Source organism: Pristis pectinata, chromosome 26 (genome assembly GCF_009764475.1).
Source record: "Pristis pectinata isolate sPriPec2 chromosome 26, sPriPec2.1.pri, whole genome shotgun sequence".
Lineage (NCBI taxonomy): Eukaryota > Metazoa > Chordata > Chondrichthyes > Rhinopristiformes > Pristidae > Pristis > Pristis pectinata.
In genome coordinates, this window is record NC_067430.1 from 28,239,540 (window position 1) to 28,260,451 (window position 20,912).

General features: G+C 44.5%; 1 protein-coding gene across 4 annotated transcripts in view; it reads left to right on the top strand.

Annotated features, from left to right (window-relative positions):
- plekhn1 (pleckstrin homology domain containing, family N member 1) overlaps nucleotides 1–10,427 on the top strand; it is a 59,573-nt gene extending 49,146 nt beyond the window's left edge. Inside the window, exons 17-18 of one of the 4 annotated variants that reach the window (XR_007958255.1) lie at nucleotides 3,981–4,034; nucleotides 9,571–9,653. Coding sequence is in view for 3 of the 4 variants with exons in the window: in XM_052039428.1 (XP_051895388.1) it covers nucleotides 3,981–4,034; nucleotides 9,571–9,791 (275 nt within the window). In the remaining variant the exon portion in view is untranslated. Of the gene's footprint in view, nucleotides 1–3,112; nucleotides 3,278–3,980; nucleotides 4,035–9,570 lie in introns of those variants that run through there. The other 3 variants (XM_052039428.1, XM_052039429.1, XM_052039431.1) reach the window with 3 other exon arrangements.
- The last annotated feature ends 10,485 nt before the right edge of the window (nucleotides 10,428–20,912 follow it).

Consider the following 20,912-nt stretch of genomic DNA (forward strand, 5'->3'; position numbering starts at 1 on the left):
CCCTGTTCAAAATTTCTGTTACTGTGAATATCTAAGAGAGTAAAAGATGACCTGATTTCCAAAAGGCATAAAGTTAAAGATAACACATTTCTTTAATATTTTAAGCAAGATTACTTTTTTATTTCCATCTTTTACAGTTTCAAAATAACAAAAAAGGAAAAGGGCCCGAAGCAAAAGTTTGGGCACCCTGCATGGTCAGTACTTAGTAACACCCCCTTTGGCAAGTATCACAGCTTGTAAATGCTTTCTGTAGCCAGCTAAGAGTCTTTCAATTCTTGTTTGGGGGATTTTTGCCCATTCTTCCTTGCAAAAGGCTTCTAGTGCTGTGAGATTCTTGGGCCGTCTTGCATGCACTGCTCTTTTGAGGTCTATCCACAGATTTTCGATGATGTTTAGCTCAGGGGACTGTAAGGGCCACGGCAAAACCTTCAGCTTGTGCCTCTTGAGGTAGTCCATTGTGGATTTTGAGGTGTGTTTAGGATCATTATCCTGTTGTAGAAGCCATCCTCTTTTCACCTTCAGCTTTTTTGCAGATGGTGTGATGTTTGCTTTCAGAATTTGCTGGTATTTAATTGAATTCATCTTCCCTCTACCAGTGAAATGTTCCCCGTGCCACTGACTGCAACACAAGCCCAAAGCATGATTGATCCATCCCTGTGCTTAACAGTTGGAGAGGTGTTCCTTTCATGAAATTCTGCACCCTTTTTTCTCCAAACATACCTTTGCTCATTGAGGCCAAAAAGTTCTATTTTAACTTCATCAGTCCACAGGACTTGTTTCCAAAATGCATCAGGCTTTTAGATGTTCCTTTGCAAACTTCTGACGCTGAATTTTGTGGTGAGGATGCAGGAAAGGTTTTCTTCTGATGACTTCTCCATGAAGGTCATATTTGTGCAGGTGTCGCTGCACAGTAGAACAGTGCTCCACCACTCCAGAGTCTGCTAAATCTTCCTGAAGGTCTTTTGCAGTCAAACAGGGGTTTTGATTTGCCTTTCCAGCAATCCTACGAGCAGTTCTCTCGGAAAGTTTTCTTGGACTTCCAGAACTCAACTTTATCTCCACCTTTCCTGTTAACTGTCATTTCTTAATTACATTACAAACTGAGGAAATAGCTACCTGAAAACGCTTTGCTATCTTCTTATAGCCTTCTCCTGCTTTGTGGGCATCATTTATTTTAATTTTCAGAGAGCTAGGCAGCTGCTTGGAGGAGCCCATGGCTGCTGATTGTTGGGACAAGGTTTGAGGAGTCAGGGTATTTATAAAGCTTTGAAATTTGCATCACCTGGCCTTTCCTAACAATGACTGTGAACAAGCCATAGCCCTAACAAGCTAATGAAGGTCTGAGACCTTGGTAAAAGTTATCTGAGAGCTCAAATCTCTTGGGGTGCCCAAACTTTTGCATGGTGCTACTTTCCTTTTTTCACTCTAAAATTGTACAAAACAAAAATAATACACTAATCTTGCTTAAAATGTTGAAAAGAATGTTTCATCTTTAACTTTATGACTTTTGGAGATCAGTTCATCTTCTACTCACTTAACTATTCACAGTAACAGAAATTTTGACGAGGGGTGCCCAAACTTCTGCATGCCACTGTAGGGACCAGATCTGTACACAATCTCCCAAATGCAGTCTCACCTGAGCCCCATATAATTGGAGTAAGCTCCAATACGGAAAGGCCAACGTATCATTCACCTTCCTAATTTCTTTCTGTCCCTGTGTGTTAACTTTCTGTGATTTGTTTACGATGAGCACTTGGGCAGGGAGGTCAGACGTGTACAGGATACTCCAGCTGAAGTCTCACCAGGCATCACGTAATAGCAATATTTGTAGCTACCATGTCACACAATCATCCAAGTCAGGGGACAGAAAAATAGCTTTCCAAAAATTTAAACAGAACATCACCACAAAATGTCCCTGGTGAGCAATGATCCCAGTCTCTGGGTCAGCTCTTTTACAGATGAGCAAAACTCTCAGAGCGTCTGTTACCCATCCATTGTCCACCCCCCCCCCCCCCCCCCCGCTTCTGTTATCTTGAGACAGACAACCTGAATTTTGTCAGAAGTCATTGGGACTTCCGTTACCAAATGGCAGGGAGTTGGGAGTGATCCACTTTTCCAGCACTTGCTCTTAGCAATCAATCTTGCCCCAGCTTCTCAAAAAAAACCCGCTCTTCGACTGACCCTGAACAAGTGGCGGCTAAACCACTGTCCCTTGAAGGAACTACTGGAGGTGCTTGTTAACTGGGTGAAGGATCTTGTTCAGAGGTTGGGGCAGGTCACAGTGGACCAATGACCTACGGCCAGATTGCAGGTTCCTTGATTCTGGGAGTTAACTCCTGCATGGGTTAATCACACTGCACTGTGTGTTCGTTTGCTGATGGTTGGATTCCTGGTAAAATTCTGTTAATAGTTTAGCCAAGATATGTCCAAGCTCTTGTAATACATTGCAGTTTTGAGGCCATGTAGATTCAACTCTATGTTTGCATTAGAGTTGCCAATACCAGGCATTTTGCTCAGCACATCCCTACACTGAGATGGCACGGTGTTACCAACAGCCTGTCTCAACCTGCAGCCCTACAAAGCCTGAACAGACTAGACCAGGCTAGAAGAACTACCCATGTGGACTAGGTTACAAGAGCTCAGGAGACACCAACAGCCTGAAATTTGGTAATGGTTTAACTATTGCATTATAAAACTAAGATTGTGACAGGGAAGATCTCCCGCTGCCTCAAAGTTACTAGCCACTAGGCCGCGCTGTTTGTCCCAGTGTGACCCTGAAACCATCTTCAACAGGGAGCCCGGCTCCCATCACTTCAGCTCAGCCCAGTGCGGGAGAGAAGCTGCCTTATCACGGGCAACCGGCTGCACTCACACGATTGCTCTGACAGCTGGAGAAGACCTGCCTTCTCCCAGTTCTCTTGGGCCATTAAATGTCTCTAACCCTCACTTTCACCCGTAAAAGAAAAACTCAAAGCATTGGTAAAAAAATCTCAAATATTACTCTTGTTTATATTTAAGAAGCCAAAAAAAAACACCCACTTTCTAAAAAATTTATTAAAGTCATTGCAACCAACAAATAAGTGATGAAACATAAGTACTTGCCTGTCCTCAGGAGCCGATGACTCCTGTCTTTGAGTGACCGAGGGGCTGCCGAACTTTTTCTAGAGGCTGTGGGGCAGATTCCTAGCCCCAGAGCTGGGAGGCGGGTGGAAGATCCTACTGCCCCTCTGGACTCCATGAGGATCTGCTGGAGCAGCAGAGGGACAACCAGTCAGCCGGAAGATGCCGACAGTGGTCTAGCCTGATGCTAGTGTGGGCATACCTGGGTAAGTCAGGGCATCAGTGCTGGTGTCGGGGAGGAACACCTACCCTGTGGTAGCTTTCCAAGTTGGTTATAAATTGAGAAGAAAGGTGCCTTCCCATTAAAATCCCCACATAAATAATGACAATCCCAAAGACATGTGGGTTGGTAAAGTAATGGACCACCGTGAGTTGTCCCTAGTGTGTAGGTGATTGGCAGAATCTGGGGGGCATTGATAGAAATCTGGGGGAATAAAGTGTTCAGGATTAGAATAAGTGGGTGGTTAGTGGTCAGCATGGATTCATTGGCTGAAAGGCCTGTTTCTGTGCTGTGTGACTCTGTCATTCTGTGGCTCTAATGTGTTAGGATTTGTATAGAACCTCTCAATCCTGAAAAAGTTAATTATAAGCAAGTTCATTTTGAAATTAACGGGTTAAAGAATTTAACAGATATGCATTGTTAATACCATTAAGCGAAATTTCATTGGCTTCTAATTGTTTGAGATAAAGCCCAGGGAGCTAGACACCGTGATGTACAGAGCACATTTGAGATCACTTGCCGTTCATTACATGGAGAAAAGCCAATATCGACAGATATTGAAATATGAGTCTTTAAAGTTGAATTTGATGCATAAAATTTGATTAAAAAAGAGACTTAGCATGTTTTTCTCTTTTTCTAGATGACACCTCTGAATATTTTGCAATTATGGAAGTTTTAGATAGCTACAGAAAAGGTGACTTATATTCCATATTATTAAATAGTGATTATGCCTGTACTGAAAATCCCTTTTAGTGATATTGTCAATGGTTTAATGAATCCACAGAGGCCAAATGATCGAAGGTTAATCCCCAGATTGTAATCAATTAGTTCCTTCATCTGGGTTTGACCCTCCAGTACTTGAACTGCGCTAAGTCCCCCTTTGTCTATGAAAACCAACCGCAGCCTGTGATCCCGATCCTGATTCCAGCTCACTTCCAGGTGTTGGCAGTGATTCAGTGGTACCGCACACTGGATGCAGGTCTGAGCTTGCAGCAAGTGTTGAGATGTTATTCCTGTTATACTTTGGGTGACACCATTAACATCTCACTACTCCTGAAGGATCACAGTAGTGCAGCTGGTACAGCCAATGCCTCTTAGCTCCAGAGACACAGATTTGATCCTGACCTCTGGTGCTGCTGTGTGGAGTTTGCACGATCTCCCTGTGACTGCGTAGGTTTCCTCCAGGTGTTTCGGTTTCCTCCCTCATTCCAAAGACATGTGGGTTGCTACGTTAATTGGCCCTAGTGTGTGGGTGAGTGGTAGAATCTGGGGGAGATTTGATGGCCTAAGCAAACTCAGTGGGCCAAAGGTCCTGTTTCGGTACTGTCTGACTCTACGGAGCTGTGTACTGCCTTTGAATACGGTTCCCAGACCAGAAATCGCAGCCGAGGGCTTTGTAGCTCAAGGCAGGAATTGTGGAATCCATTGCCATGGTGGGAATTGGCTGCAATCTGCCCCTGGGAAATGCTCTGTCTGCTCTGGAACACAAGGAATAGCATCTTGAGTTGCCAGAAACACCATTTTGAGGATGAGGGAGAAATAGTTTGAAGAGGGCGGTCCCTGTTTTTTTATTTGAAAGGAGGCTAGAAATAAAACAAGGTTGGAACCATCACTGGAAGCCTCACAGCCCCTTACACAGTCCAATTAAACAAAACAGAGAATTAATTGACAAGACTGCATCACCAATGAGAGGAGATAAGATAAGATATCTTTATTAGTCACATGTACATCGAAAAACACAGTGAAATGCATCATTTGCGTAGAGTGTTCTGAGGGCAGCCCGCAAGTGTCGCCACGCTTCTGGCACCAATATAGCATGCCCACAACTTCCTTACTCGTACGTCTTTGGAATGTGGGAGGAAACTGGAGCATCTGGAGGAAACCCACCCAGAAATGGGGAGAATGTACAAACTCCTTACAGACAGTGGCCGGAATTGAACCCGGGTCGCTGGCGCTGTAATAGCGTTACACTAACGTGCCTGCTTGGTACAGTGGGAGGAGCATGTGATTCACAGCAACCAATGTCAAAACAGAGGCAATAAATATCAGCACAACTTTTCCCAACAAAAACAGATGATTTTTCTACAAAGTCCTCAGCGGGGGTGGGGGGGGGAGCGGGGATAACTACTTTAAAAATATGTGGATAAAAAACTATCCCAATTACTTACTGTGGTGCAGGCAGCAGATTTGATTGACCAGGGAATTGTCCAATCATGTTGGTTACAATGCCATCCCTCTACGCAGCCAATGTAAACTCCTGAAGCAAAGTGCATGGATGTATTTGATGGGACGTAAATATTTTCTGTCACTGTGGATGCAGATCCATTGAAAGTTTATCCAACTTGCTGGAACTTATGAAAACAAATGTGTTGTTAAGCAACCTAACTCCCCAAGAGACTCATTCTTATGAAACACCAAACATTTAGGAAAACACAGCGCTCCAAATTCAAACTGGGTCAGAGCTAAATGCCAACCCAGGAGAGATTTAAAGCTAGTCACTGGCAAACTACAGGTTCCACCCTTCTCCGTAACCCTGTGCCACACAGGACTCTGGTTGTACCAGTGGTCTTTTACCTGAGTCAGTGACTGGGATGATCTAACTGTAATTCCATGAACCGGCTTGAGTCTCAAGGTTACTCTGTGTAAATATTAACTCATGGGGAGGGGAAGCATTTATGTAGAATCGCCTTTTACAGAAGTGATTTCTAAATAAGTTAGCACCCTGTCTGAATATGTTAAGTATCTAATATTTCCAATGAATTATCATGGGGCTTTTTCTGCACATTGGCAGACTGGGACTTATATTCAGCCTTGTCTGTCACTGCACACATCATTGTATTTACTTTGTATGAAGAAGGGCAAGGTCCATTGAGGTCTTGATAAGGACACAGAGTTTTAAACATTCCCAAGGCAGGCACATTGAGTCATACAGCACGGAAACAAGTTCTTCTGCCCAACTGGTCCGTGCCGATCAAGTGCCATTTGCCAGCATTTGGCCCATAACCTTCTAAACCTTTCCCATCCATGTACCTGTCCAACTGTCTTTTAAGAGTTGTTATTGTACCCGCCTCAACCACTTCATCTGGCAGCTCGTTCCACATACACACCACCCTTTGTGTAAAAAAAAGTTTTCCTCGTGTTCCTATTAAATCTTCCTCCTCTCACCCTACACCTATGGCCAGAAACATTAGCTCTGTTTCTCACTCCAAAGATGCTGCTTGACCTGTTGGGCATTTCCTACATTTTTTTTTTGTTTGTTTTTTGTTCTGAAGATGATAAAGTGCTTCATGTGAACAGCACTGTTATGATACAGAATTCTCTGAAGTCCATGAGCTTGGAAGGTCCCGTGTTTGTTCAATGGGATCAACCTGTGTTGAGATGCATGGGGTGAGGAAGATGTGAATTCACTCCCACCTGAAATTCTTCAGACATTACTGCTCAACAATCCAGATTCTGCATCAACCTTTGATGTGATGCCTTGTCCGCGCTGAATTGGCTGATAGGTGGGGCATCAATTAAGGATGACAAAGGGCCTTAATGGACCTGGGTCGGGAAAGGAAATAGCCACAGAATAAACAGAGGCAGAAAGCCAAATGCCCTTTGAGTCTGCTCCACAATCAGCAAGGTCATGGTTGAACCCATGCCTCATCTACACTTTCTCATTTGATCTCCATCCCCTCTCCACCTCTCGATCTCCAAAAAGAATCATTCAAGGCTCAGATCCTGAGCTCCATCCAGAACCCCCGTTGACGGCATGGAAGGACGTAATTGTTCTTGCCAATGATCCAATCTGGCCTTGCATGTCAAGAGCTCTCAAGAATTTGTGTTGATTGGTCAGGATCTATTAGAGACGGGTGATTTGCTCTGCCAAGCAGGAATACAAGAGAACATAATAAGCAAGGGAGCATAAGGAACAAGAGCAGGAATACACCAACTGGTCCCTCAGACTGGGTGGACTTGAGTCCATGGTTAGATTATAGCCCAACTGCAGGCTTGAACTCTGTATCCTTAGAAATTTTGTCAATGAGTTAGTCTCTATAGCCACTGGGATAGAGGATTCCAAAGACTTACAACCCTCTGAGTAAAATAAAAAATTCTCCACACCTGAATCTCCACAGGTTGGCACCTTGCGCCCAGTTCTGGATTTTTCACCCTATTCAAACCTCTCATAATCTTGAAGTCTCAATGATGACGTTATTTCATTTTCTACTCAGGCAATACCCTGGGGCTCAAGGAAAACTTGCTTCTCCTCAGTCTGTAGGTTCTGAGGTAGCTGATGAAGCCAATGATGAACCACAGGCTCTGCCACAGGAGGTGCCTGCCTGGGTGGGCAGTTTGTGAGCTGCCATTTAAGCTGGGCTTCAACATGCTCCCAGCGAAGGGACTTGAGGTTCTAAGTGCCATCCCAAACTCTCCTTCCCCATCTTCAGCTGTCGTGAGTCATCAGGAATGTTACACCTTTTCAAGGAGGCCTTGAGAACTCCCTTAAATCGTTCCCACAGTCCACCTGGGAACCTCAAATGTATTCAAATACTCGAGGACACGCATTTAAGACGAGGGGGAGAAGTTTAAAGGAGGTGTACAGGGCAAATTTTTTACATAGAGAGTGGTAGGTGCCTGGAATTGTGGAAGCAGATGCGATTGTGGTTTTTGAGGCTTTTAGATAGATATAAGAATATTCAGGGAATGGAGGGATATGAATCATGTGCAGACAGGAGATTTAGTTTAATTTCAGACATTGTGAGCCGAAGGGCCTTGTCCAATGCTGTACTGTTCCATGTTCTATGTTCTTCCTGTTGTAGAGCTTGGAGTAAGGTGTCTGTTTTAGGGATGTGTTGTTGGGCATGTGAATGACATGGCTCGCCCATTTGAGCCAACTCAGTGTAACTAGGGACTCAGTACTAGGAATATCAGACTGGGAATCAACACTGACCTTGGTGCCAGTGGACTTGGAGCATTTTGCACAAATAGCAATGGTAGGGTCTCTCCAGTGTTTTGAAGTGCCTGTAGGTGGTCCATGTACTGGAGGTACCTGTAGGTGGTCCACGTACTGGAGATACCTGTAGGTGGTCCATATACTGGTGGTACCTGTTTGTGGTCCATGTACTGGTGGTACCTGTAGGTGGTCCATGTACTCTAGGTACCTGTAGGTGGTTCACGTACTGGAAGTACCTGTAGGTGGTCCATATTTGAGAAGTCTATAGAAAGGTATGGATAATGGATGACTGCAAGCTTTGTGCTGAATCTGAGGTGTTAATTATCAAATGTCCTTCTCCTCATTAGTGATGGCGCACTGATTTTGTCATTGACTTCTACCTTCAATCTGACGTGGCTCCCACATTCTCCAAAGTCTTTTCTTGGGCCGTTATGGTTGGGTGGTGTTATATACTGGGGGCAGTTTGGAAGAGGACCTTTGTTTAGTGAATATTAATTGCCAGGCCCAATCTCTTGAATGCTTCAGGGAATGAGTTGACGATGACTTGGGGTGTCCCCAGTGTCTTTACCAGGTCAGTAAAGGGAAGGGTGAATCAAGTTCAAGTTTATTATCATGGGCATATATATCAAAGGTATATTTTGCAGCAGCAACACAGTGCATTGTAAACATGAGGAACATAAATTACATAAACTTAAATTAACATAAATTATTCATAACTTACAGGACAAAATAACACAGAAATAAACATAGTGACATCAGTGCAAATTGAGGGAAATACAGTCCAAGGTAGAATTCGGGTTTTTCAGGTCAGTTCAAGAACCTGAGGGCAGTGGGGAAGAAGCTGTTGTTGAGCCTTGAGGTGTGGGTCTTCAGGCTCCTGTACCTCCTGCCTGATGGCAGCATCGAGGAGAGGGCACGGCCCAGATGGTGGGGGTCCCTGATGGTGGATGTCGCCTTCCTGAGGCATCACCTCTTGTAGACGTCCTCCACCACTCTCTGTTCCTGTGCATTGGAGTTTCCATTTCCATATCCGGAAGACAAGTAAGACCTGATGGTGGACGGGGAAGAAGGGAGAGAGATTTCTGTCACCGTCAGTATCCAAAAGCATCATTCAGTCTGACCAAGGTGACATTGCTTTTTTTGTTGGGGAAATTCACTTCTGGTCATGGTACAAACATTTCAAAAAAGCATTTAATAAATGTGCTAAGTTGAGATTCACCAACCTCAATAAAAATGAATCACATGTCAAGTGGAGCTGCTTTGTGGTGTTTAACCATCTACCGTTCTCCCACAGAGAAAGCAGTGAGCTGGTACAGCGATGAGAGCAGGTACTCTGTCACCTCATCTGAACCCACCTACGCAGAGCTCGAGAGCCCCCAGGCTGACGCCGATTACAAATTCTGGGACTTCAAGCAGCAAATAATCCCCCACCTTTCCCCCACCACCCTCAGGAGGGTATGTCAGCGGGGTATGGTCGACTCAAGACTGCAGGGAATGCTGCATAGATGGTCCTGAACACCTTCTGGGAAAACGTATCTGGCTGCATTGTTTGGAATGCAATCCTGTCGTAGTGAAATGTGAAGCTCCAACACTGCAACAACCTGCGGTTGGTTGTTGACCTATGTATATTTCCACTTGTGTCTTCTTAAAACATCCTTGAGCGCTCGTGGCAGAGAAGGCACTTCTTCACATTATGTCTAACATTGGTCTAGACATCAGTCAGCCCAAATGCACTTGAGGCTAGAGTTAAGTGCACATTTCACAATCAAAAATGGGTGATTTTTGTAAGAACAGCAAGCAATAAAGAGACAGGGTAAAAATCAGTCCTGCTTTGATTTCATGGCGATATAGACTCAATGAGCAGGACGACTTCATACATGATTAATAGCAGCTACGACGTGACTCTTCAATAGATTAAGAGTTTACGAAGTTAGCTGTATGTCATTTGGGACCAGATAAAAATTAAAACGGTTTACACTCGCTTGAAAGTATTTAGTGAAATTCTACACGATGTGAGCAGGTCTTATATCATCCTGTTGTATTTTATTGTTAATATTTTTACTGTTCATTTGTAAAACTATTCTTATTTGCTTTGTAATAATTAAATTCTTATTGTTTAATTTAGCTCATAAAAGACTGTGATAAAGCTAACATTGTTGAGGTAATTTGTCTGACGTTTCATTTCTAACTGTACATTACCATGTAAGATGCATAACTTTTCATAACTCTAAACCCCATTGGAATTGTAACTTCAGGCTGACTTTCATTTTTGCAATTTAAGCCTTGAGTCCTTGGTTTATGGCAGAGAATGTATTTTCTGCAAGATGTTAAGGGAGCTTCGATGGCAGATGGAGAGATGTCACTTCCACAGGTTGGGAATCTGGGCTAGAGTCCAAAAATTAGAGGCAACCAATTCATGTTTGAAGTTGGGAAACATTTCTACATGAAATGGATTGGAGAAATTTGGAGTTCACTTCCGCAGAGGGAAGTTGATCTCAGATATCATTCACTTCAAATCTGAGATTTTTATTTTAAACAGAGTTGGGAGAAAGACTTGCATAACAGATCAACCACAATCCTATTTTGAGTCAGAATGGGTTCCAGGTGCTAAATGAACCCTCAATGTTGTCAGAATAGCTTACTAGGATAGAAACAACAGAAATGCTCAGCAGGTCAGACCTGAAATGCAAATTCAGTTTCTCCCTCCACAGATGCTGCCTGACCTGCTGAGTGTTTCCAGCATTTGCTGTTTTAAGAGCTTGATTTGCAAAAAAGGGGTCAGCTTGAAATTACAATTCTACTGGGGCTTGGAGTTATAGAAAGTTATTCAATTTGCATGATAATGCACACAGTTTCTGCTGAGGGTTTCCGGCATTTTGAACATCTGCAGTTTTATTTTATTTTCAGCCTGAGGATAATTTTACCAGCACACAGAAAGAACTTTGCAATTCCCAAAATCCAACGCTCACACCCATGAGAAATGTTTTACCACCGGAGATGTTATCTTGCTAACTTCAGATGTGCAATCATTATAAGTTGAACTGGTTACCATGCTGAAAGGTCTCCTCCTGCCTTTGTTTCTTCTGTAAGATTTTACCTTTATTTTATGAGCCTTTTGGTCCAAATTAAGGTTAGAGTCGTGCAGCACAGAAACAGGCTCTTCGGCCCACTGAATGTGCACTGACAATCAAGCACCCATTTATACTAATCCCACATTAATCCCCACATTCCCACCCACTCCCCCCAGATTCTACCCCTCACCCACACATTAGGGTGTAATTTACAGCAGCAAATTAACCTACCAACCCGCACGTCTTTAGGACGTGGGAGGAAACCGGAGTGCCCGGGGGAAACCCACGCGGTCACAGGGAGGACGTGCAAACTCCGCACAGACAGCACCGGAGGTCAGAATTGAACCCGGGTCTCTGGTGCTGTGAGACAGCGGCTCTACCCGCTGCGCCACTCCTGCACCGTATTGGCGTAATTACAGTGAAGTTACTGACCAGAACCGGACAATTTGACCCAGTTTCCACAAGGTCTTCCTTTGCCCCCATTTGATTTCGCCTTCTTATACGGTAGTGTAGCGGTTAGCGTAATGCTATCACAGCGCCAGCGACCCGGGTTCAATTCTGGACGCTGTCTGTAAGGAGTTTGTACGTTCTCCCCGTGTCTGTGTGGGTTTCCTCCGGGTGCTCCGGTTTCCTCCCACATTCCAAAGATGTATGGGTTAGGAAGTTGTGGGCATGCTATGTTGGCGCCAGAAGCGTGGCGACACTTGCGGGCTACCTCCCGAACACTCTACACAAAAAGATGCATTTCACTGTGTGTTTCGATGTACATGTGACTAATAGATACCTTATCTCATCATCTCTATTCCCTTCTCCCCCGTACTTATCCAAGATCCTATTAACTGCATCTTTGCTACTTGCTGGAATCCCTCAGTGCAATAAATAAACCTGAACGGTCACAGTGAGGATTGGGAATGAGCATTAACAGCTGTATTCCCCAGTGGCGCAGTCCTTCCTCCAAAAATCCAGCTGATCTGCTGAAATCTGCAGGATCTTAAGGTGGGAGTTTGGGACTTTGGAGGGCAGTGGGATGCAGAGCCTTCTGCTCTAGATACACAGCCGCTGTGGTACTCCTACATTCTGCTGCTGTGCATGGGCCCCAACAGAACACGGCAGGATTCCTGAGGTTTCCCAGAACTCTGGCGAATCCATGCAGTAACCTTGGCCAAGTTGCTTGTTCAAATGAATGGGAAGGAATGACTGCTGGGAGAATAAAAAGTAAACTTATAGAGTAATACAGCGCAGAAACAGGCCCTTTGGCCCAACTAGTTCATGCCGACCACAACATCCTCGCTGTTAGTCCCAGTTGCCCGCGTTTGACCTATAACCCTCCAAGTCCCTCCCCTTCATGTACCTATCCAAATGTCTCTTAACTGTTGCAATTGTACCCATCTTGACCACTTTCTCTGGCAGCTCGTTCCAGGTGCTCACCACCCTCTGTGTAAAGAAGTTACCTCTCAGGTCCCTTTTAAATCTCTTCCCTCTTATCTTGTATCTGAGCCTTCCAGTTATGGCCTCCCCAACCCTGGGGAAAAGACTATGACCGTCCACCTTATCCACACCCCTCATGATTTTATAAACTTATATGAGGTCACCCCTCATTCTCCTATACTCCAAGGGATAAAGATCCAGCCTGGCCAACCTCTCCCTATAACTCAGGCCCTCTAGTCCAGGCAGCATCCTTATAAATCTCTCCTGCACCGTCTCCAGCTTGACAATGTCTTTCCTATAACAGGGTGACCAAAACTGTACACAATACTCCAAGTGTGGCCTCACCAACGACTTATAAAACTGCAACACAATGTCCCTACTCCTAAACTCGATGCCCTGACTGGTGAAGGCCAGCGTGCTAAACGCCTTGTTCACGACCTTGTCTACATGCATGGCCACCTCTTTATTTAATTCAGCAGATAAACAGTCTCTTTGGCCCATCTTTCCATGTTAACCATCAAGTACCCATTCAGATATTAGGATGTGAAGGATTTGGGAAAGGTACAGAAGGGGTTTACCAGAACGCTGCCTGGATTAGAGGGTATGAGCTATAAGGAGAGGTTGGACAAACTTGGGTTGTTTTTCTGGACCGTTGGAAGCTGAGGGGAGACCTGATAGAAGTTTATAAAATTATGAGAGGCATAGATAGGGTAGACAGTCAGTTTCTTTTTCCCAGGGTAGAAATGTCAAATGCTAGAGCACATGCATTTAAGGTGAAAGGGGAAAAGTTTAAAGGAGATGTGTGGGGCAATTTTATTTTACACAGAGAGCGGTGGGTGCCTGGAATGGGCTGCTAGGGGTGGTGGTGGAGGCAGATACGATAGAGGCATTTAAGAGGCAATTAGACAGACACATGAATATGCAGGGTATGGAGGGATATGGATCATGTGCAGGCAGAAGAGATTTCATTTAATTTGGGATCATGTTCGGCACAGACATGGTGGGCCGAAGGGCCTGTTCCTGTGCTGTTCTATGTTCGATGTTCATACTAATCCTATCTACCAGCACTTGGTCTGCAACCTGCTATGCCTTTGCGATTCAAGTGTTCATCCAGATGGTTCTTAAATGTTGTGAGAGCCTCTTCCTCCATCACAGTCTCAGACAGTGCCTTCCAGATTGCAAACAGCCTCTGGGTGAACATATTCTTCCTCAGACCTCCTCTAAACCTCTCACTCCTTCCCTTGAACCTATGCCCTTGGTCTTATACACTTCTGTCATGGGGAGAAGTTTCTAACTACCTGGCTATGCTTCTCGTTCTGTTGTACATCTTGATCAGGTCCCACCCTCAGCCTACTTTGCTTCAAAGTCTTTCGTTTTTTCAATTGTGTCTGTGTTTTTATTCGCATTTTAGTTTTCTCAAAAAAAATCATATTTTTGTTTTAATTCTTTCTGAGTGTTTATCAATATTTGTAACTGTCAAAGGCATTCCAACTGTGCATTCTGTCTCTGGGCTTTTCAATGATGATAGATGGACTGTTTAAGCCAAGAATATTTGGATTTTATTTTAGAACTTTGACATATGTCTAAACAAATGCATTACTCATGGGTGTTAAAATATGCTGTGGCATTTAGACATGAACGGGCTAAGATGCAAGAGGAAAAAGCTAAACATTGCTTCAGTCAATAACAAGACGACATGGATTCCGTGTCACAGGTTGAAGATGTGATAGTGTATATGAAGTTAACCCTCCCTTGTTTTGACAGATAATGCACAAGAGATTCCTCCACAGCACTGCCTGGCTGTGGTCTGATCATTAACAGCTATTTATAACCACCTTACCAAAGAGTGTGTACGTCAGAAGCTTGCTTAGATAAGTATAGCGTAATACTGTTAGGGTGTGCTTTTTTAGATGATCAGTGTGTCTTTGAGCAAAATCATTCACATGATTTCACTAGGATGTTGCCTGGATTGGAGAGTTTTAGCTACAAGGAGAGGTTGGACAAACTTGGATTGTTTTCTCTAGAGGTTTGGAGGCTGAGGGGAGCCCCAATAGAAGTTTATAAAATTATGAGAAGCATAGATAGGTTTGGCAGTCAGAATCTGTTTCGCAGGGTAGAAATATCAACTACTAGAGGTCATGCATTTAAGGTGAGAGGGAGGAAAGTTCAAAGGAGATGTGTGGGGCAAGTTTTTTACTCAGAGAGTGGTGGGTGCCTGGAACGGGCTGCCAGGGGTGGTGTTGGAGGCAGATATGATAGTGACGTTTAGGAGACATTTAGAAAGACACATGAATATGCAGGAATGGAGGGAGATGGATCGTGTGCAGGCAGAAGAGATTTAGTTTAATTTGGCATCAGGTTCATCACAGACATTGAGGGCTGTAGGGCCTGCTCCTGTGCTCTACTGTTCTATGTTTATAAACCTGGGACACCTTTTTATAGATAAAGTGGACAGCCAATGCCTCTTTCCCAGGGCACCAATGTTCAATACAAGAGGGAATGGCTTTAAAGTAATGGGGGGGAAGTTCAAGGGAGATATCAGAGGAAGATTTTTACCCAGAGAGTGGTTGGGGCATGGAATGTGCTGCCTGGGGCGGTGGAGGCAGGTACATTGGTCAAATTCAAGAGATTGCTAGATAAGCATATGGAGGAATTTAAAATATGTGGGGGGAAGGGGTTAGATAGTTTTTAGGTGAGGTTTAAAGGTCGGCCTAACATTGTGGGCTGAAGGTCCTGTATTGTGCTGGACTTTCTATGATTCTTTTTATCAGAGATCCTTCCAAGAGAATTTTACAAAGGAATTTGAGGTCTGCTTGAGGTGCAGGTAAATGCACAGGAATGTTATCTGGTATTCCAAGATACAGGAGAAAGATTGATAGGTTGACGGCATTGAAGCCAAGTTAGGAACAGACACCTGAAACAGAATCTTCACACAGAAGGTCGTCAATAATTGGCACATGTTGTCAAGGGGAACCGAGAGGACCAGGCTACTGAAGTCAGTTAAGATAAGATATCTTTATTAGTCACATGTACACAGTGAAATGCATCTTTTGCGTAGAGTGTTCTGGGGGCAGCCCGCAAGTGTCGCCACACTTCCGGCGCCAACGTAGCACGCCCACAACTTCCTAACCTGTACGTCTTTGGAATGTGGGAGGAAACCGGAGCACCCGGAGGAAACCCACACAGACACGGGGAGAACGTACAAACTCCTTACAGACAGTGGCTGGAATTGAACCTGGGTCGCTGGCGCTGTAATAGCGTTACGCTAACCACTACACTACAGTCAGATGCTGGAACTTCGATAAGAGTTGGGACTAAGGGCCTCCTGAACCTTATCTACCCTGGCAGCTGTATACACAAACAATGTTTATTGCTTTTTTTTACAGGAGCTGTATTACTTTATAGAATCATACAATGATGCAGGAAGTTGTTGGGCCGTCAGATTTTTTGCTGACTCCTTCAATTAACCATTGTCTCTGGCTCTTCTCCCACAACCTTGTAAATTTCTGATGCAGGGTTTCGACCTGAAACGTCGACAATTCCTTTCCCCTCCACAGATGCTGCTCGAACCGCTGAGTTCCTCCAGCAGATTGTTTGTTGCTGGTATATTTCTCCTTTTACCTTCAGTTCTTGAGGACCTAGGCTGTGGAATCGCCTCCTTAAATTTCACCACCTCTCTGTCTTCATTGCCTTCTTTAAGACCCCTTTTAAAACCTCCCTCTTTGAATTCACTCTGTACTCCAGTAACACCTCCAAAACCTGCAAACTCTACCACTGTAGGACCAGGCAGTAGGTGTAGGGAATCGCCACCCCTGTAGGTTCCCCAGGTGAGGATTGCACATCATCCTGACTTGGAAGCATATCACCAAATCTTCATTGTCGCTGGGCCTAAATCCTAGAAGGCGACGTCTATCATCGAAGATCCCCACCATCCGGGCCATGCCATCTTCTCGCAACTCCCATCAGGCAGGAGGTACAGAAGGCTGAAGTCCCACACCACCAGGTTCAAGAACAGCTAATTCCCTTCAGCCATTCGGTTCTTGAACCAACCGGCAAAACCTTAATCACTACAGTTTAGCAACACTATGGTCACTTTGCACTAAAATTGACTCTTTTTTTGTTCTAATTGTGAATAATTATGTTTAATTTATATTTTTCTTGTCAATGCTGCTTATCTGATGCTCTGTGCCTGTGATGCTGCTGCAAGTAAGTCTTTCATTGCACCTGTGCACACATGGACTTGTGCAGATGACAGTAAACTTGACTGTGACTTTGACTTTGGAACTCCATCCCCGACAGAAAGGGTGAATGCTTCAGGAAGGTGGGTCACAGCCACCCCCTCAAGGGTAAATAGGGATAGGCAATAAATGCTGGCCTTGCCAGTGATACCTACATTCCGAAAAGTGAATAAACTGTATGAAAGAATTCAGTCACCAGCCTTAGTATCTCATCATAGAGCTCAGTTTGTTTGATAATGCCTTTCTGAAGTCCAAGGGAGTATTTTTCCTACTTTAGTATCCAGGAACATGGATAGGAAAGGATTAGAGGGATGTGGGCCAAACACAGCCAATGGGACCAGCTTAGCTGGGAATCTTGGTCGGCATGGACCAGTTTTGTTGAAGGGCCTGTTTCTGCGCTGGACGACTCTATAGCATTTAGCTTTTAGAACAGTAGTTTTAGAATAGGTTCCTTGCATGGAACAATCTGTCCAAATTCCTTTTAAAAGTTATCATTGAGTATGTTTCTCTGTTCGAGTTCAGGTCAAAATAATTTGCTTCAGAAAAACAAGCATCTTGCCATGTTGTCACTGATCCTTTTGACCACAGAAACTACAGCAATCTTTTATTCGTTTCTTGAATAATAAAGGTCAGCATTTACTGCCTACTTCTAATTGCCCCTGAGAAGGTGGGAGTGAGCAGCCTTCTTGAACCACCACAGTCCTTAAGGTGAAGGTGCTCCCACAGAGCTGTTGAGCAATGACTTCCAAGTTTTAAACCCACTGATGGTGAAGGACTGGAATAAGTTTCCAAATCAGGATGGTGTGTGATTTGAAGGGGAACCAGTTGGTGGGGGTGTTCCCGGGACGTGTTGCCCTGGTTGGAAGGGTTTGTGGGTTTGGGAGGTGCTGTTTGAGGAGCTGAGAGAGTAACTGCAGTGCATTTTGTAGATGGGACTCACTGCAGTCACTGGTCACCAGTGGGGGAGCAAATCAAAAGTGGTCAAAACCTGCAACAAAAGTAAACTACCGCAGTCACTGGGAATATGAAATAAAAACAGAGAGGGCTGGAAATGTTCAGCAGGTCAAGAAGCTTCTGTGGGGGAGAGAAACAGAGTGAATGTTTTAGGTCAGCAACCTGTTCTGAAGAAAGGCCATTGATCTGAAATCACCTGATGCAAGTGAGCTGACACAAATATTTTTTACTTGGTGAATAAGGGTTGGAATGCGCAGGTGGGACTGATTTAATTGTTGCATTTGTAAGGATCTGAAAGAAAAGAATATGCAGTTCTCTGGGGAGATGATGGGGTAGTGGGACTAGCTAGGTTGCTCTTACATGGAGCTAGTATGGATCCAACAGGCCAAATGGCCTTCTTCTGTACTGTAATCATTCTATGATTCAGTCATAAGGAAGGAAGTCTGCCACTCTTACTTGATCTGGCCAATAGGACTTTCACAGTGAACGGTTGGGCTCTGGGGGTGTTGTAGAACAGAAGGACTTAGGAGTACATAGAACATAGAACAGTACAGCACAAGAACAGACCTTTCAGCCCACGATGTTGTGCTGAACTAATTAAGCTAATGACACCTAATCCCTTCTGTCTGCACAAGATCCATATCCCTCCATCCCTGCATATTCATGTGACTATCTGAGCCTCATAAACACCTCTATCATATCTGCCTCCACCACCACCCCTGGCAGCACATTCCAGGCACCCACAACTCTCTGTGTAAAATACCTGCCCTACACACCTCCTTCGAACTTCCCCTCTCTCACCTTAAATGTATGCCCTCTGGTATTAGACATTTCGACCCTGGGGAAAAGATGTCTACTCTATCTATGCCTCTCATAATCTTATAAACTTCTATCAGGTCTCCCCTCAGCCTCCAACGCTCCAGAGAAATCAATCCAAGTTTGTCCAACCTCTCCGTATAGCACATGCCCTCTAATCCAGGCAGAATCCTCTTCTCCACCCTCTCCAAAGCCTCCACATCCTTCCTAAAATAGGGCGACCAGAATTGAAAGCAAGAACCCAGATGCGGCCTAACCAGAGTTTTGTAAAGCTGCAACGTAACTTCCTGACTCTTGAACTCAGTGCCTCGACTAATAAAGGCAAGTGTGCCCTATGCCTTCTTTACCATCCTGTCGACTTTTGCGGAGCAATGGACTTGGACCTCAAGATAGTTCCCTGAAAGTGGCATCACAGGTAGGTAGGATGGTGAAGAAAGTATTTGTCACACTGGCCTTCATCGGTCAGGGCATTGAGTACATGAGTTGGGATGTTATGTTGCAGTTGAACAAGATGTTGGTGAGACTGCAGAGGGAGAATTACGTTCAGGTTTGGTTAACCTTCTATAGGAGAGATGTTATTCAGCTGAAAGGAGTGCAAAGAAGAATTACAAGAACATTGCCAGGACATGAGGGCCTGATTTATAGGGAGAGGTTGGGTAGGCTAGGACTTTATTCACTGGACCATACGAGACTGTGGAGTGATCTTATAGAGGTGTATAAAAGCATGAGGGGCATAGACAGGGTGGATGCACACTGTCGTTTCTTCCCAGGAAAAGGGAACGACAAACTAGAGGGCATAGATTTAGGGTTAGAGGGGAATGATTTAAAAGGGAGCTGAAGGGCAACTTCTTCACACAGATGGTGGTGGGTGCATGGAACGAGTTGCCAGAGGAAGTGGTTGAGGCAGATACAATAACAGCATTGAAAAGACATGGATAGGAAAGGTTTAGAGGGATATGGACCAAATGCAGGCAAAGGGGACTAGTTTAGATGGGAATCTTGGTCAGCATGGACCATTTGGGCAGAAAGGCCTGTTTCTGTGCTGTATAGCTCCATGACTCTATAATTCTATATGTGACTTCAGTCCCGAGGAAACATTGGATAACTCCCCTCTGAAGTGCTCCAGCAAGCCTTTATCTCCAGGGGGAATGGTTCAGATATCCTGACCTTGCCAGCACTGCCCACATCCGGGAAGGAATGTAAAGAAATATTTAAACACCCTGATGCTGAAGTCACCTCATCAGTTTTGCAAACTTTCTTTCTGCCTCAGGCAAAACATACTTGGCAAACTCCACGTTGATTCATTATTTCTTTCCTCTCTGCTAATTGCAGAAAATGTCTCACAGCAAATTATGATAATTCATGTTTATTGCCAAGCCTGTCAGGGACTCATTTACAGCACTGGAAATCTTCCATGTTAGACTGAACCAGTGCACGGGCTATTGACTTCCATTTTGACGTTAGGCAGGACATGTTGTCACCAGATTCCCAAAACACACACTCTGTTGTGGAAAGAAATTACTTGCTGGGCAGAGGAAAAGATTTAAAGATGTGCTCAACGCCTCCTTAATAAAATGCAATGTTCCCACTCCTGGGAATCTCTGGTCCATCACCAGAGCGGAGAAGGAGCATTCAGGATCGTATTGAGCACCTCGAGGCCATGAATCAGAAACACGCAGAGGAAGCAGAAGGAGCGCGCCAACTCAAAAACTAATCCCCACCCCACCCCACTGGCCCATCAGCCGCGTCCTGTCCCATCTGAGGAAGAATCTGTGGTTCCCACATTGGCCTGATCAGGGTTTTGACCCAAAGTGGAGACAATTCCTTTCTCTCCCACAGATGCAGCTCGCCTCACTGAGTTCCTCCAACAGATTGTTTGTTGTTGCTCATTGGCTTCATTGAACTGCCTGAGAACTCACAGAATGGGAGGTAAGTCATCGTCAAAGGAGAAAGTATTTCCTAAGAAGGAGAGAAACGGCATTGTCACTTGGATTCCGTCCCACTTTTTCCACATGGGATTGTTAGCCCAAAGATGCTCTGTGAGTCAGACCCGGATCTTGTCAAGTACCAAGACTTGACTTGGCTTTGTGAAACGAGAGACAGCAATAAAACAGAAAATCCTGGGAACC